General features: G+C 51.4%; 1 protein-coding gene across 2 annotated transcripts in view; it reads right to left on the bottom strand.

Moving 5' to 3' along the window:
• The window catches only part of SRF (serum response factor), a 404,589-nt gene extending 399,478 nt beyond the window's left edge, over positions 1 to 5,111 (bottom strand). The window contains exon 1 of one of the 2 annotated variants that reach the window (XM_085610157.1): positions 4,151 to 5,111. In XM_085610157.1, the coding sequence (XP_085466283.1) occupies positions 4,151 to 4,588 (438 nt within the window). In that variant the 5' untranslated portion in view covers positions 4,589 to 5,111. The remainder of the gene's footprint in view (positions 1 to 4,150) is intronic. The other variant, XM_085610158.1, reaches the window with a different exon arrangement.
• Positions 5,112 to 14,433: the final 9,322 nt, after the last annotated feature.

Below are 14,433 nucleotides of genomic sequence, written 5' to 3'. Positions count from 1 at the left end.
CTGTGCCCCGGGGCTTTGGCTTCTCAGTAGGTATGCAGCTCATGGTACATGTTAGTATTATGCTGGTTTGGGCCGCGCTTTCCTCGTCTTTCCTATGCAGAGCGCTCTGCTGCCCTTGAAGTGTGAAGCCCGTACCAGCAGTGCCCCCGCATGGTACCTGGGCAGGGCGGGGGGGGGGGGGTGAGGCTGTCACGTCACCAGCTCCGCTGAGCCCACCGGTTCAGTGTACACGGACGAGGAGCTGGGCTGCTAGCAGGGAGGGGAGAATGCCCTGTAGACAACACTGAAGCCGCGGAGCCGAAAGCATCCAGTCATTTCTAACAAACACCCTCGGGGGCCACAGAGAACACCAGACCAGAGGCGCCGAGAGGCCGCCGTGCCAGCGCTCTCCAGGGAGGGAGCTCCCCGATGTGCTTCTGCTGAGACGAGGCGCTAGCTCTGGAGCTCGTCTGCGCACCTCTGCTGTGCCCACAGTGCCCTGACGCCGCTTCTGGGCGCCTTTAAGTGAATGGAGGCGAGGCTGCCCTTCTCCGGCCCACGTGTCGGCGCTGCCCTGCGGGTGCCCGGCTGTCAGGCTCGGGAGATGGGCTGCACAGTTGGGTAAACCCCGGGAGGACAGCTGGCCGAGGCAGCTGCGGGTCCATCCATCTCCCCACCCCGCCCCACCGACAGGGACCAGAAACACCCGATACATGGACATCAGTGTCACCCGTCCGGACTGGGCCGGGCAGCTGGGGCGACCACTGGAGCACAGAGCACACTGCCCACCATCACCACGGGTGCCCGGGCAACCACAGCCCCACCATCACCCAGGGTGCCCAGGTAACCCCAGCCTCACCGGGCACTCCTCACCATCAACCAGGGTGCCCGGGCAACCCCTGCCCCACCGGGAACTCCTTTCCTTCATCGCAAAAGGTGCCCGGGTACCTCGCTCCACCGGGCACTCCCTGTCCTCCGTCACCAAAGGTGCACGGGCACCCTCTGCTCCATCGGGCAACCATCTCATGGGGTGCCTGCCCCCCCCCCCCTTGCCCACCATCACCCGGGGTGCCTGGGCCCACCATCACCTGGGGTGCCTGGGCCCACCCTTGCCCATCATCACCCAGGGTACCTGGGCCCACCCTTGCCCATCACCCAGGGTGCCCGGGCACCTCTCAGAGAGGTACAAGTCCAGCTCTGACCCCAATGTTTCTTGTGTCTTACACTCCCCACAGTGCGTCCTCTCAGAGCATCCAATGCCCCTAACACAAGCGACCCTGGGGTCCTCAAGTGTGTCCCCAATCCCACCCACCACTTCATCCTGCTTGTGTTCACCTCAGAGCTCCTCCACGAGGTCTCACCTTCAATAAGCACTGCTTCCTCTTGCCGAAGGTGGTGTACCCCTAATCTAAGTGTACTCCTCTGTGGGGCCCCACCTATGGGTCTCACCTTCATAAAGCCCATCTTTCTCTTGCTGTAGATGGTGTACCCTTGATCTCAGTGTACCACTCTATGGCGGTAGGACAAGGTGTCCATCAAGGCTCTATCCTTGCACCCACTTTGTTCAATATTTATACTGTTGGGAAAACTCCTAAAAAATAAAAAAATAAATAGAATCCATTATCACCTCTTGCTGATAACACCCAAATCTACCTTACGGTGTCTTCTGCACACGACATCTCAATCCTCAACACTACTTAACTCCATCAACTTATTCTGAATCCTTCCAAAACTGAATTCCTTCTCATCTCTACCGTACTTTCTCCTCCTGTGGTTCAATCTTGGATGGATCATCTGAACATACTTAACAAACCTATTGTTGTCGACAGTGCTAAATCCCTTGGTGTCATTCTAGACAAAAAGCTCAACCTTGACTCATACCAATACTATCGCCAAGAATGCACGTTACTAACTTCGCCTTCTCTGGGGGGTTCGGCGTTTCTTTCCTGAGCAAGACCTAAAAGCCTTGGTCTAATCACTGGTTCTCTCCAGATTGGACTACTGAAACTCTCTCCTTGCTGGTCTCCCCAAAACCCACCTTTCCCCTCTTAAATCAGTCCTCCATTCAGTGGCACGTTTTGTATATGGGACCTGAAGAAATAATCACATCACAACCATACTGTTTTCTCTTCACTGGCTTCCCATCGAAGCAAGGTCAATTAACAAGCCTGCATCACCCACAAAGCCTTGCACACCTCCAAGCCCTCGCTATCTGGCGCATAAACTCGAAATCTCAGGCAGCTCTAGACCCTCATGTAATGCTGAAAACGTACTGCTCGAGCCCCCAACTTTCAAAAGGGAAAGATTTATGGCTCAATCCTTCTCACTGTGGCTAGAATCTGAACTCGCTTCCTACAAGCCTCCAAACCACTCAGTGTACCCCTCTCCCTGGTACCCCCCAGGTCTCACTTTCTTGGTCGTGTACCCCTCTCCCTACTCCCTTCATGATGCCCGTCTTCCTCTTGCTGAAGGTGGTGCACCGCTGATCTCAGTGTACCCCTCTCTGGTACCCCCCAGGGTCTCACATTCATGGTGGTGTACCCCTGATCTCAGTGTAACCCTCTCCCTGGCACCCCCCAGGGGCCTCACCTTCTTCATGATGCCCGTCTTCCTCTTGCTGAAGGTTGTGTACCCTTGATCTCGGTGTACCCCTCACCCTAGTTTCCCCCCTCCCCCCCCCCCCCCCGAGTCTCACATTCTTCATGATGCCTGTCTTCCTCTTGCTGAATGTGGTGTACCCCTGATCTCGGTTTACCCCTCTCCCTGCCTCCCCCAGGGGTCTCACCTTGATGATACCATCTTACTCTTGTTAAGGGCAGTGTACCCCTCTGCCTACTCCCCATGGGTCTCAAGTTCATGGTGCCCGTCTTCCTCTTGCTGAAGGTGGTGTATCCCTGATCTTAGTGTAACCCTCTCCCTGGCCCCCTCCCTACAGGGGTCTCACCTTCATGATGCCCTTCTTCCTCTTGCTGAAGGTGGTGCACCCCTGATATCAGTCTACCCCTCTCCCTGGTGCCCCCCCCCCCCGGGTGCCACCTTCTTGCTGGTGTACCACAGATCTCAGTGTACTTCTCTCCCTGGCACCCCCCAGGGGTCTCACCTTCTTAATGGTGACAGTCTTCCTCTTGCTGAAGGTGGTGTACTCCTGATCGCAATGTACCCCTGAGTCTCACCTCCTAACTGGTGTACCCCTGATCTCAGTGTAACCCCTCAAGGTCTCACCTTCCTACTGGTGTAACACTGATCTCAGCGTACCCCTCTCCCTCCGCCCCCCGTCTCACCATCATGATGCCCATCTTCCTCTTGCTTGAGGTTGTGTACCCCTGATCTCAGTGTACCCCTTCAGGGTCTTACCTTCTTACTGGTGTACCCCTGATCTCAGTGTATCCTTCTCTGGTACCCCACAGGGTCTCACCTTCTCGATGGTGTACCCCTGATCTCAGTGTACCCCTCTCCCTCCATCTCACCTTCACGATACCCGTCTAACTCTTGCTGAAGGTGGTGTACCCCTGATCTCATTGTACACCCTCAGGGTCTCACCTTCCTACTGGTGTGATCTCAGTGTACTCTTCTCTGTTACCCCGCAGGGTCTCACCTTCTTGATAGTGTACCCCTGATCTTATTGTATCCCACTCCCTGGTACCCCCCTGGGGTCTCACAGTCTTCATGGTACCAGTCGTCCTCTTGCTGAAGGTGGTGCACCGCTGATCTCAGTGTACCCCTCTCTGGTACCCCCCAGGGTCTCACATTCATGGTGGTGTACCCCTGATCTCAGTGTAACCCTCTCCCTGGTACCCCCCAGGGGCCTCAACTTCTTCATGATGCCCGTCTGCCTCTTGCTAAAGGTGGGGCACCTATGATCTGTGTACCCCTCTCCCTGCCCCCCAGGGGTCTCACCTTGCTGGTGTGCCCCTGATCTCAGTGTACCCCTCTCACTGCCCCCCCCAGGGGTCTCACCTTCTTGCTGGTGTACCCATCTCCCTGGCATCCATCCACAAGGTCTCACCTTCTTCATAATGCCCATCTTCCTCAAGGTGGTGTATCTCTGATCTCAGTGCACCTCTCTCACTACCCCCCAGGCTCTCACCTTCTTCCTGATGCCAATCTTCCTCTTGCTGGTGTGCCCCTGATCCCAGTGTACCCCTCTCCCTGGTACCCCCAGGGGTCTCACCTTCTTCATGATGCCAGTCTTCCTCTTGCTAAAGGTGGTGTACCTCCGCAGCTTGTTGTCGATGAATTCCATCTTGATCTTCACCCGGCCCCGGGTCTTCTTGCCAGGTTTGGCTCCGGTCACTGTGGCCCCCGGGGGCCAGGGAGGGCCCTGCCCGGGCCCCCCGCCGCCGCCCTCGGGCAGCTCCATCTCGGACAGGCCTCTCTTCAGGGCCCCGGCCCTCCGCTCCAGCTCCTCGTCCGCGGAGTCCGAGTCGGCCTCGGAGCCGCTGTAGAGGCCGGAGGCGGCGGCGGGCTCCAGTTCGAAGCGCCGACCCGGGGGGCCCGCCAGCACACCGGGGCGCAGGCCTCCCCGCGGAGGGCCCCCGGTTCGCCGGCCCAGGTTCAGCCCGCGGCTCAGCGGCGACGGCCCGTTCCCGGAGCCCTGCGAGGGCAGCATGTCCGAGGGAGGCGGCGGCGCAGAGTGATAGGGGCTGGGGGGAGGTCAGCGACGCACGGCCATGGGGCCTCACGGGTTGGAAGCCGGGCGGCCTGTGCGGCTCCCGGCCGGGCCCGGCTCGAGCTCACCCCTGACCCCGGCTCGAGCTCACCCAGTGACGCCGCCTCGCGCGCGCACAGCCGCTGCAGGCTCGCGCTCCTTCCCAGGGTGTCACCGGCTCGCGCTGAGTGACGGGCACCGGCTCACGCACACTTTCTAACGGCCGCCGCCTCGCGCCCGCTCGGCCCACCAACAGGCTGGCTCCTAACGGGCTGCGTGCACTGGTCGCGCGCGCCCTGGCCCTGCGCTCTTCGGCTCGCGCTGCCACTTCTTCTAGTGCCTGTGTGTGTAAACTCTGCCCGGCCTGTCACTCTGCCATCATGCCAGAGGCGGGCCGGATCGCAGATCCCTCCGCGCCAGGGCCAGTTCCCCCACCCCCGGGGCTGCGCGGCCCATCCGCCCCTCCCATCGGCTCGACTCCCGGCCTCGCTACTTCAATAAGGTATGGTGCGAGCGGAGGGATAATTCTCCCAGGGACTACTTGGTTCCATATAAAGAAAGACAATATTTCCTTTTATGGCGACGGCTTTCCTTATATGGTGAGTCACAGCTGCGCCTGCCCATTGGGCGAGGGTTGCCGGAAAAAAGAGCTCCCATTGGTCGTCGGGTGTGTAAATTTGCATACACATACCAAGACTGTAGCAGTCATTCCCCAGACGTCAGCCGGCACCTGGCCCGTCAGAGGCTTTTAAAGGGACAGAGCCAGTGATAGCGACTACGCAGGCGCACAACAAAATCGGCTACTGATGCGCATGCGCAGAGAAGGTTCCACTGTTGCAATGCGCAACAGTTTTATGTAGTTTCCTCAAAGAGGCACAGATGGTAACAGCTGGCACACCTCCTGTTATAGTTCAGGGCGCAATTCATTAACTAGGAATAATACCTGTAGAGAACTCCCTCTAGCTGTGTTATTCCTGGAATACACCTGGAAAACTGGAAAGGTCATGTGAACGTTCCTATAGCTTGTTCCTGCAGTGCATAGTGGAGAAGTCCAGTTAAGACTTTTTATTTATTTAATTACTTAAAGTATTTGTAAAGCACTCAATCATCCTCGAAGGGATATCCCGCCAGTAGACAACACAGGTCATCAAAAATGTAAATCCAGTATTTGCAAAGCACAATTACCCAAGGGCGTCAAGGCGCTAGGGGCTGTCGGGAAGTTTAAGCGAGCTATTGCCCGGCCCCAGAGTCATATGGTGCTGGGCTGATATACCGCCAGTGATCGATCAAGCCGTGAGCCCATGTGTTCCAGAGTCAGCCGTCCGAGCCTTTGTGCCACACCTCTTCCCAAGAACCAATAGGGTGGGAAAAGCCAAGTGTTTAACGTCCTCCGGAAAATGAAGAAATCAGAAGTCAAACGTAGATTGAGAGGGAGGGTGTTCCAGTGTGAAGCTGCCAAGTAATTAAAGGCGCAGTCTCTCATTCCGTCACACCGCTCGCCAACATCATCCAATCACAAGACATTACCGTCATCTCTTAAGCCTAGTATAACCAAATCATCCTCTCCCTGACAGGCAAGACAATCACCACCAGGACCAACTTCATCAACTGCATAACCATTGTAGCAGACTGAATGCAAGCCAACTGTCTGTAGCTCCACTCCGACAAGCCAAGACCTCCCCAATCAGAATCGACTTCAATAGCCATGAAATCTACAAGCTGTTGTTGCAGCATTATCTTCGTGTTCTCTGCTTTCTGGGATACAGGATTTGGAACATACAGGGTGGCGCAGAGCCCGCATATAGCGGGACCACATTGTAGGCAACATGAGAAGAGAATAGCCAAAGTCGCTCCGACAAGGGTAAGAATCTTCCATCCCCATGTAGACAGTAGTCCCCCAAACCATCCCATCAGAGACCAATTCCCTTCATCCTGGTGAACGGACTCAGCGATCTTATGTAGTTTAGAGATGGCTTGGTATACTGTAGGGGCGTTGTCGGGAATATAAATGCAACAGCTAGATCCGATCAATTTGCATACGCCCACACGGTCAGCAAGAATAATATCTAATACCATCCTGTTCTGAAGCGTGACAAGGCGGTCAGCAACGGGTTCTGCAGTGAGATTACTCAAAGCTCCAGCTGTTTCATTGACAGTGGCTTCTACAACTCAAATTAGTTGTCTTATGTCTCTACTGTTGTCTATTGGATCCCAGAATGGAAGAAGTCCTTTCAAGACATCCCCGACTTCTTGTCCTGACGTATCCTGGTCTGACGCCACCCTTCTTTTCTGTAAATGATGCTTTGCATCTGCTATATATGTAGGGGGCAACAACCAAGCGATATAACAAGTGCCTCTCCAATTACCAGGTAGAGAAGTGTAAGCCTTATTTCCACACACAAAGTATGTATTACGTGAGGGAACCATGCGAGGCCAATCTGTCCCATTCAAGGTCACAATATGTTGGCATTTGCTTGTACCTTTATATTCTAACCCTCCTTTCCTAATACAGAATGGTGCTTGTCCAGGTACCACTAGAAAAGCTGGTCCTTTTCGAGAGGTTTTATTAGAGGGCAGGAAATACAAATCCGTAGATCTGGTTTGGCGATCAGCATATTCTGACTTCTCACTATTCGTCCCATATATCCTTTTTCTGTCCCGCCAACATAAATGGTATAGATGTACTCCCAAGCTCCTTACGTCTCGGGTATCACCATCTCCAGAAAATACCCAACTGGCACTCAATTCCCACCATGCACTACACAAACCATTAAATGAAAAAGGAAGGGTAATGTATGGTATTCCAGTATTCACTGAACTTGGCAGACGACCACAAACCCAACAGTTCGTCGCATTAGTAGCCAATTGATGTTGGTGTAGCATAGAAACAAATGTGTTGTTACGGAATTCACTCCTTTTTGACTCAACATGAGGGGTTAGAGCGACATGTGTATGCATTTCAACTGTAAGTTTGGGAATAGGCTGCGTAAAAATTACATGTAGTCCCCATCCTATGCAAGACAATATAATACACATTAAAATAAATATTATTAAAGCCACTACAAAACGATTATGCAATAATTTACAATGCTTCGTGCTCATTGTTTGTATTTTGTCCATTCCCTTTTGAACAGTCATTTCCATCTCTAAATGTTGCCCGTGACGGAAGGTTGCTTCACTCAGCTGTGATTGTCTGTAGTTCTTTTATTTACCTACAAGTCCTACAGGCCTAGAGCCACACCTTGGGTCACAATTCTGAGACTACGATCACGGCCCTGCAACATGTGGAAATCGGGATAAAGACAGTCAATGAGGCACTATTGAGGTATTTTGTTCAGTCAGGGCCTCAAATCGTACCTCTGGGAACCAGGTACAGTTTGTTCTTGGAAAAGGAGATGTGGTTTAGTAGTGTCCAATTTCAATGCCGGTGGTATAGCTGCTTGGAGGACCTCGTCGTCGTCTTTCTCTGATCTGGCAAAGTCTAGGTGTGCATCACTAAACAGTCCAAATCTTGGTATTCTTTCGCTTTCAGAATCGCCAATTGGGTTACGAACCCACTGATCATAAGGCAAAGGTAGGGGCACTTTCTTGCAATGTACCCCATGTACCCAGTTCTTTTTGCCGACCACCTTCACTGCAGTACGCGTCGTTAGAAGTACTTGACGAGGTTCTCTCCAGCGAGGTTCCAAGTTCTTCGACCTCTGGAAGTTTTTAATGCAGACCCAATCTCCGGGCCGTATGGTATGACCAGGATCCGTTGAAGCCTGAGGCAAAGTATCTTGTACCCGTTGGTGAAGGACACGTAACTAAGTGGTGAGATCATGCAAATAGTCAATTAACAATGGATGCTCTATCTCGGAGTATTTCTTTGGCCTTGGGACTCCCCAAACATTTGCAGGGCGTCCAAACACAACCTCATAAGGACTAAGCCCCATACGGGAATGGGTGGTTGTTCTGGTGGATAAGAGAGCCAAGGGCAAGGCATCAGGCCAAGCAAGACCCGTGCTGGCTTGTATTTTCGCGAGTTTAAGCTTAAGAGTGCCATTATAGCATTCCACCAAACCTGCTGACTGAGGATGGTTTGCTGCGTGGAACTTTTGTTTAATGCCAAGGCCTGTACATACTTTCTGCATGATCTGACCCACAAATTCACTTCCATTGTCACTCCAAATAATTCTGGGTAACCCAAATCTCGGCAGAAACTCCTTCAAAAGAACTTTTGCCGTGGATAGAGCAGTATTATCTTTCAGGGGATAGGCCTCTATCCATCGGGAGAAGGCACATACCACAACAAGAACATACTTCAGATTGTTACATCGTTCCATGTGAATATAATCTATTTGCAAAACCTCAAAAGGGTATGTTGGGGGGGGAAAGTGGCCTGCCGGTGTTGGTGTTCCCTTCCCCGGGTTATGCATCAAGCATATATTACAATGCTTAACCAGATTGTCTGCACATTTAGGGATCCCCACATTCTGCCATACCGGAGCCAGAAGTTTGCATATACCTTTAGCGCTAATGTGGGCTGGACCATATGCCATGGTAACTACTGGGAGTACATAAGCATCTGGTAACAACCATCGTGGATGTTCCGACAAGTCTGTCCAGCACCCTGTCACATCCAACCTTCCTATACTCTCTTTCCACGTACTCAATTCTTTCTCTGTGGCTTCTGCCTGGATCATTTTCACACTGTCCACAGTATTCTCACACATCCCTCCTTGCCATCTAGCAGAGCCCGCAACATACATGCGGCTTGTAGTGTCTCTAGCTGTCTCTTTCGCTATCTGGTCTGCGAAAGCATTTCCTTGACCTACATCATCAGTGATCTTCTTATGTGCACTACACTTCACAATTGTTATCTGAGTGGGCAAGGTAAGTGATTCAAGAAGGTCATTTACCAATTGGCCATGCTGTATCTTAGTGCCATGGGATGTGAGAAACCCTCTTTTCTTCCTCAGGTGGCCAAAACTATGGGCCTCTCCAAACGCATACTGACTATCAGTGTACACATTCACCCTTTTTCCTTCAGCCAACACACAAGCTCTAGTCAGTGCTATCAAATCAGCTGCCTGGGCTGAATTATGTATAATACGAGCTGTTTCCACAACAATGTATAAGGTAGTGACTGCATAGGCTGAGGTCGTTTCACCATTGGGAAGCTTAAAACAAGAACCGTCCACGCATAGGATCCCATCCGGGAGCGGAGTATCCTTTAAATCAACTCTGCCTCTTGTCTCTTCCTCCGTGCTGAGGAAGAAATCATGCTGCTCCTGAGTACCATTTTCTACTGGAATTGGTAGCAATGTTGCCGGGTTCAGGGCATTACATCGCTTAATGTGTATGTGGCTAGCCAAGAGCCTCAATTCGTACCCCGAAAGGCGGGCACTCGGGAGGTGTTGAGTCTTTGTTCTATTTAGGAGGGTGTCTACTGTATGCGGCACCATGACCATGAGGGTATTATCTAATACCAATCCAGCAGACTGGCGAATGGAAACTGCCGCTGCTGCTGTAGCCCTCAAACAGCTAGTTAATGCCTTGGCCACTGGATCTAACGTGGCCGAAAAATAGGCACAGGAACGTTGCTTGTCCCCGAATCGTTGCGTTAAAACTGATAATGCGCAACCTTCTTTCTCATGAACATAGAGTGTGAAAGGCTTACTGTAATCAGGAGTTCCTAACACAGGAGCAGAGCACAAGGCAGTACATAAATCAGTGAAACTTTTCTGACATTCCGCAGTCCATGGGAGAGGGTGCGGTGTATCTTTAAGAGTAAGCGCCAACAAGGGTTTCGCCAGAAGGGAAAAATTGGGGATCCATTGTCTACAATAAGAGGTAATACATAAAAGGGCACGCACCTCTTTTTGCGTACATGGAATAGGCATTTGGGCAATTGCTTGGATATGTTCTGGGGTCAATCGCCGTCCCTCCTTTGACAAGAGATGACCTAGATAGGTAACCTCTTGGCAGCAATATTGCAATTTAGATGGTGAAACCTTGTGGTGGTGGTCAGATAAGTGGCGTAACAGTGAAATGGTAGCCTTTTTACAAGTGTCCTCAGAATCTGCTGCAACCAACAGGTCATCAACATATTGAATGAGAGTGGCCCCTGGTGGTAAAGACATAGTATTGAGCTGTGATTTTAATGCTTGACTATAAATGGAGGGGCTCTCGCAATAACCTTGAGGAGCCCGCTTGAACCGGAAGCTTCGGCCTGCTAAGGAGAAGCCAAAAATATCCCTACTTTCCTCAGCAATGGGAATGCTGAAGAAAGCATTTTTTAGGTCAATGACAGAAAACCAGGAAGCCGAGGCGGGTATCATTGTCAACAGGGCATTAATATCCGGGACAACAGGGAATTGAGGTACTACAAATTTGTTGACCTCTCTGAGTGTAACGTCCTGGCTTTCTCGGGGTTGGGACAAACAGACGACGGACCAGAGAAATGGAGGTTTAAGGATGATTTAATAAACAGATAAACAACTACAGACAACAAAGAATACCGGTACTGGAATCACCAGTTAAAGTACGATACCCATTCACAGCTCGTCTAACCATCCTCCGCATGCACACCGGACCCGGTATGCTCCAACGGAGGGCACAGTGCTAAGCAGTGGCCGACAATGCCACTCGACCGCTGTGAAGGGTAGTTCCAAGGTTGTGGAATCTACGGGGGGCACGTGGGAGTCACCCGGCCGGGCTCTCTACCACCTGGGAACAGCCGCTCTACCAGTATCCCCCAGAGTGCTGCCACAACACAAAGACGCTGGGAACACCTCCTAGTGTGCGTCTCTTGTATCCGGGTTTAAGTGATGATACCCAAGGTGGCGCAGAGAATGGATGGGAGCAGCCGCTCTACCTATCCCAGTTCTCCTACGAGTGTCGATGGCTAAGACGCGGAAACACCTCCTGGATAGCGTCTTAGCTCTAAGCGTGTGTTTACCCAAGGAACGAGGGTTGGGAGCTTCGGCTCGCACCAACCTCGTTTTCTCCAAATTGTCAGGCCGTTGGGAGCTTCGGCTCTACCAACGGGACTTGTGCCCAATGACGTTGAATACGGCTCTCAGAACGGGACAGGACACGGGCAGGAAGCACACGCCAGCACCTCTCCTCCGCTCCTTAGAATGTTCCTTCCGCCGCTCAACTCACCAACGGGTCCGTGTACCTCAACCAGGTACTCCGGCAAAGATCAGAATATCCGACGCCGAGTCCCAGTGATCTTCTCCTTAAGTAGTACTCTCGGCGTTGTATAACCATGACTTTTGAGTTGCATAACAGGAAAACTAGGCGTTACCCTTGGTGTTATGTAACCAGAACTCTTGAGTTGCATAACATGAAAACTAGGCGTTCCCCTTGGTGTTATGCAACCAGAACTCTAGAGTTGCATAACATGAAAACTAGGCGTTTCCCTTGGTGTTATGTAACCAGAACTCTTGAGTGGCAAAAGGCAATTGTTGCCGGAGGGAATTCTGAGAGTTGTAGTCCGCTCTCCTCCAAGCGCACCAGGTTCACGGAAGTGGCATCGTGGGAGGGAATCCATGTGCGGGAGGGGATTCCTGACACTGAGATCAATCACAAAACGATAGACAGGTGGCTGAGAGGGGTCAGTTCGTTTAAAAACAGGCAGAACAGGGCTATTGCATACATTTCCCCTAGTCTCTTCAACCACACCATTTTGTACCAAATCATGAACTATAGTCAAAAGAGCTTTTTCGCCGTCACTGGAAATTTTATACTGTGGAATGTGAGGAAATTTAATATTAGGCTTGAGGGTTACAATGTAGGGCGGGATCCGCAGGAGGCCCACATCATTGGGGCCGGTGGCCCAGAGGGTGGCGGGAAGAGATTGTAATTCAGGGGGGAGCTGGTCTTTAGACAAGTACATCGGTGAGGTCAATTTCTTACCTAAGGTAAGACGTACACCAGAAGGGGAACAGTGTAATGTCGCATACAATCTCTTCAATAAATCCAAGCCCAACACATTTTCACCACAACCAGTTGTTAAAAGGAGCGGGGCCTCCAATTTGTAAGGACCTATTGAAATGGGCAAAGGGCGTGAAACTGGGTTTTGAACTGGGGCGACAGAAAAACCTACAGAAACATTCGTACAGCCAGACAAAGGTGCCCCAGGGAGTTTAGAGTGAATCATAGAGCTCTTCGTCGCACCAGTGTCTAATAGGAATGGCTCTGTAACACCTAGTGCTACCACATCAACATAAGGCCCGCTTTGGTCCACTGGAACTGATACTACTCCCTTACTTTGTCCATGGCTGTCCTAGCTAGATTGGGAATTCTGGCTCTCATCCCCGGTATAATAATCATCATTGTAATAGTTGGTAGACATTTTGCTGATCAAAATAATTCGTGGAGTTTCCAGGGGGCATGGAACGTTGGTTATTAGGCTGCGTACCCCGTCCTCTACCTCTGGGTGCTGACTGATAACCGGCCTTGTGACCCGGGAATGCCACTCGTACGCTGGAACAAAACCGGGCAATTATACTTTAAATGGCCTTCTTCTTTACAGTAGGCGCATTGATTCTGGCCCAGTGGGGGTTGGGGAACAAAAGGCCCAGGCCTCTGCAACTGTCTCTGAAATTGTGGAGGCGGATGATATTCACGTTGGGCAGGGCGAGGAGGATAAGCTTGTTGCAAAAGAACTTTTGTTTTCAGCTCTTTAGTCTTTTTATCAAGTTTCTCTCTTTCCTCTTTATCCCTATTTTCATAATACTGAGCAGTAGCCAATATCTGGGCTGAAGAGGAGACCGCCCACACACTTTCGGAATTCTTCAATTTATTAGATATTTCCGGAACCAAATTTGACACAAATTTATCTACAAACAGTCGTTGGCCACCTTCCGTGCTCATATCCTGACCACTATGATCGATAAACGTCTCCTCAAAACGAGCGAAGAAATCAGAGACGTTTTCATCTGCTTTCTGCTTACAAGCTGCTAACTTATCCCAATTAACTCGCAGAGGGGGCATCATAGTTTTCAGTAAGGCAATGATCCTAGCTGGGAGTTCTGTAATTAAAGCCTCAGGTTAGGCACCACCCACTTGGAGTCTGTCCACGGCAAGTATGGCAGCCCAATCACCCCCCAATTCCCCGTGATGGTCCTCCTTTCGAATCCTAGCCCATAATGGTTGTGGGACCACATTACCCATTAGCATGTCTATATCGGCCAAATTCATAATACATGCATCAACAGTTTGGGACAACTCTTTGTAGTACCCTGCAGGATTTTTACGGGGGTCCGGTAAGGACTGTTTAAGGGCCAATACCTCAGATCGTTTCCAAGGAACGTGCACCCACACACATTGAAAGTGAGCAGGTATAAGAGGATTACCACCCTGAGCTGCAACCTCCTCTCTCCACACTGGGGGAACCTCTCTCATAGGATAGTGTTTTAATTGTCGCCTAACAGAGGAATCGCGTTTTGGCAAAGACCGGCAAGCAAACATCATTCTAAATGTGACAAGCGTCCTTACCGCATCCTCAACCTCTGCGCCCACAATCAGCCCTTTATCAAACTCGGCCTGAACATCTAGCAGGCCCTGAGGGGCTGGTCCCAATCCCATATCCTCCCATTCTTGACCTAAAATGTTACACATAGAATCAAAAACATATCTCTGCGTTGGTGCCTCCCACTGTTGAAAGGTGACCATAATGTCTTGCACACTATACTGGGGGCCATTCGTGATCCACCTTCGGGCAAGGAGATCTAGCACTTCCCGTTCATCTGGACCTGGGAGCTGACTACGAGTTTGTCTACGAGGAGGAACAGGGGTCATTTGAAGTGTCCCAA

Source organism: Triturus cristatus, chromosome 6 (genome assembly GCF_964204655.1).
Source record: "Triturus cristatus chromosome 6, aTriCri1.1, whole genome shotgun sequence".
In the NCBI taxonomy this organism is placed as follows: Eukaryota; Metazoa; Chordata; class Amphibia; order Caudata; family Salamandridae; genus Triturus; species Triturus cristatus.
Note: the sequence above shows the minus strand (reverse complement) of the source record. Positions and strands in the feature narration are given on the sequence as shown.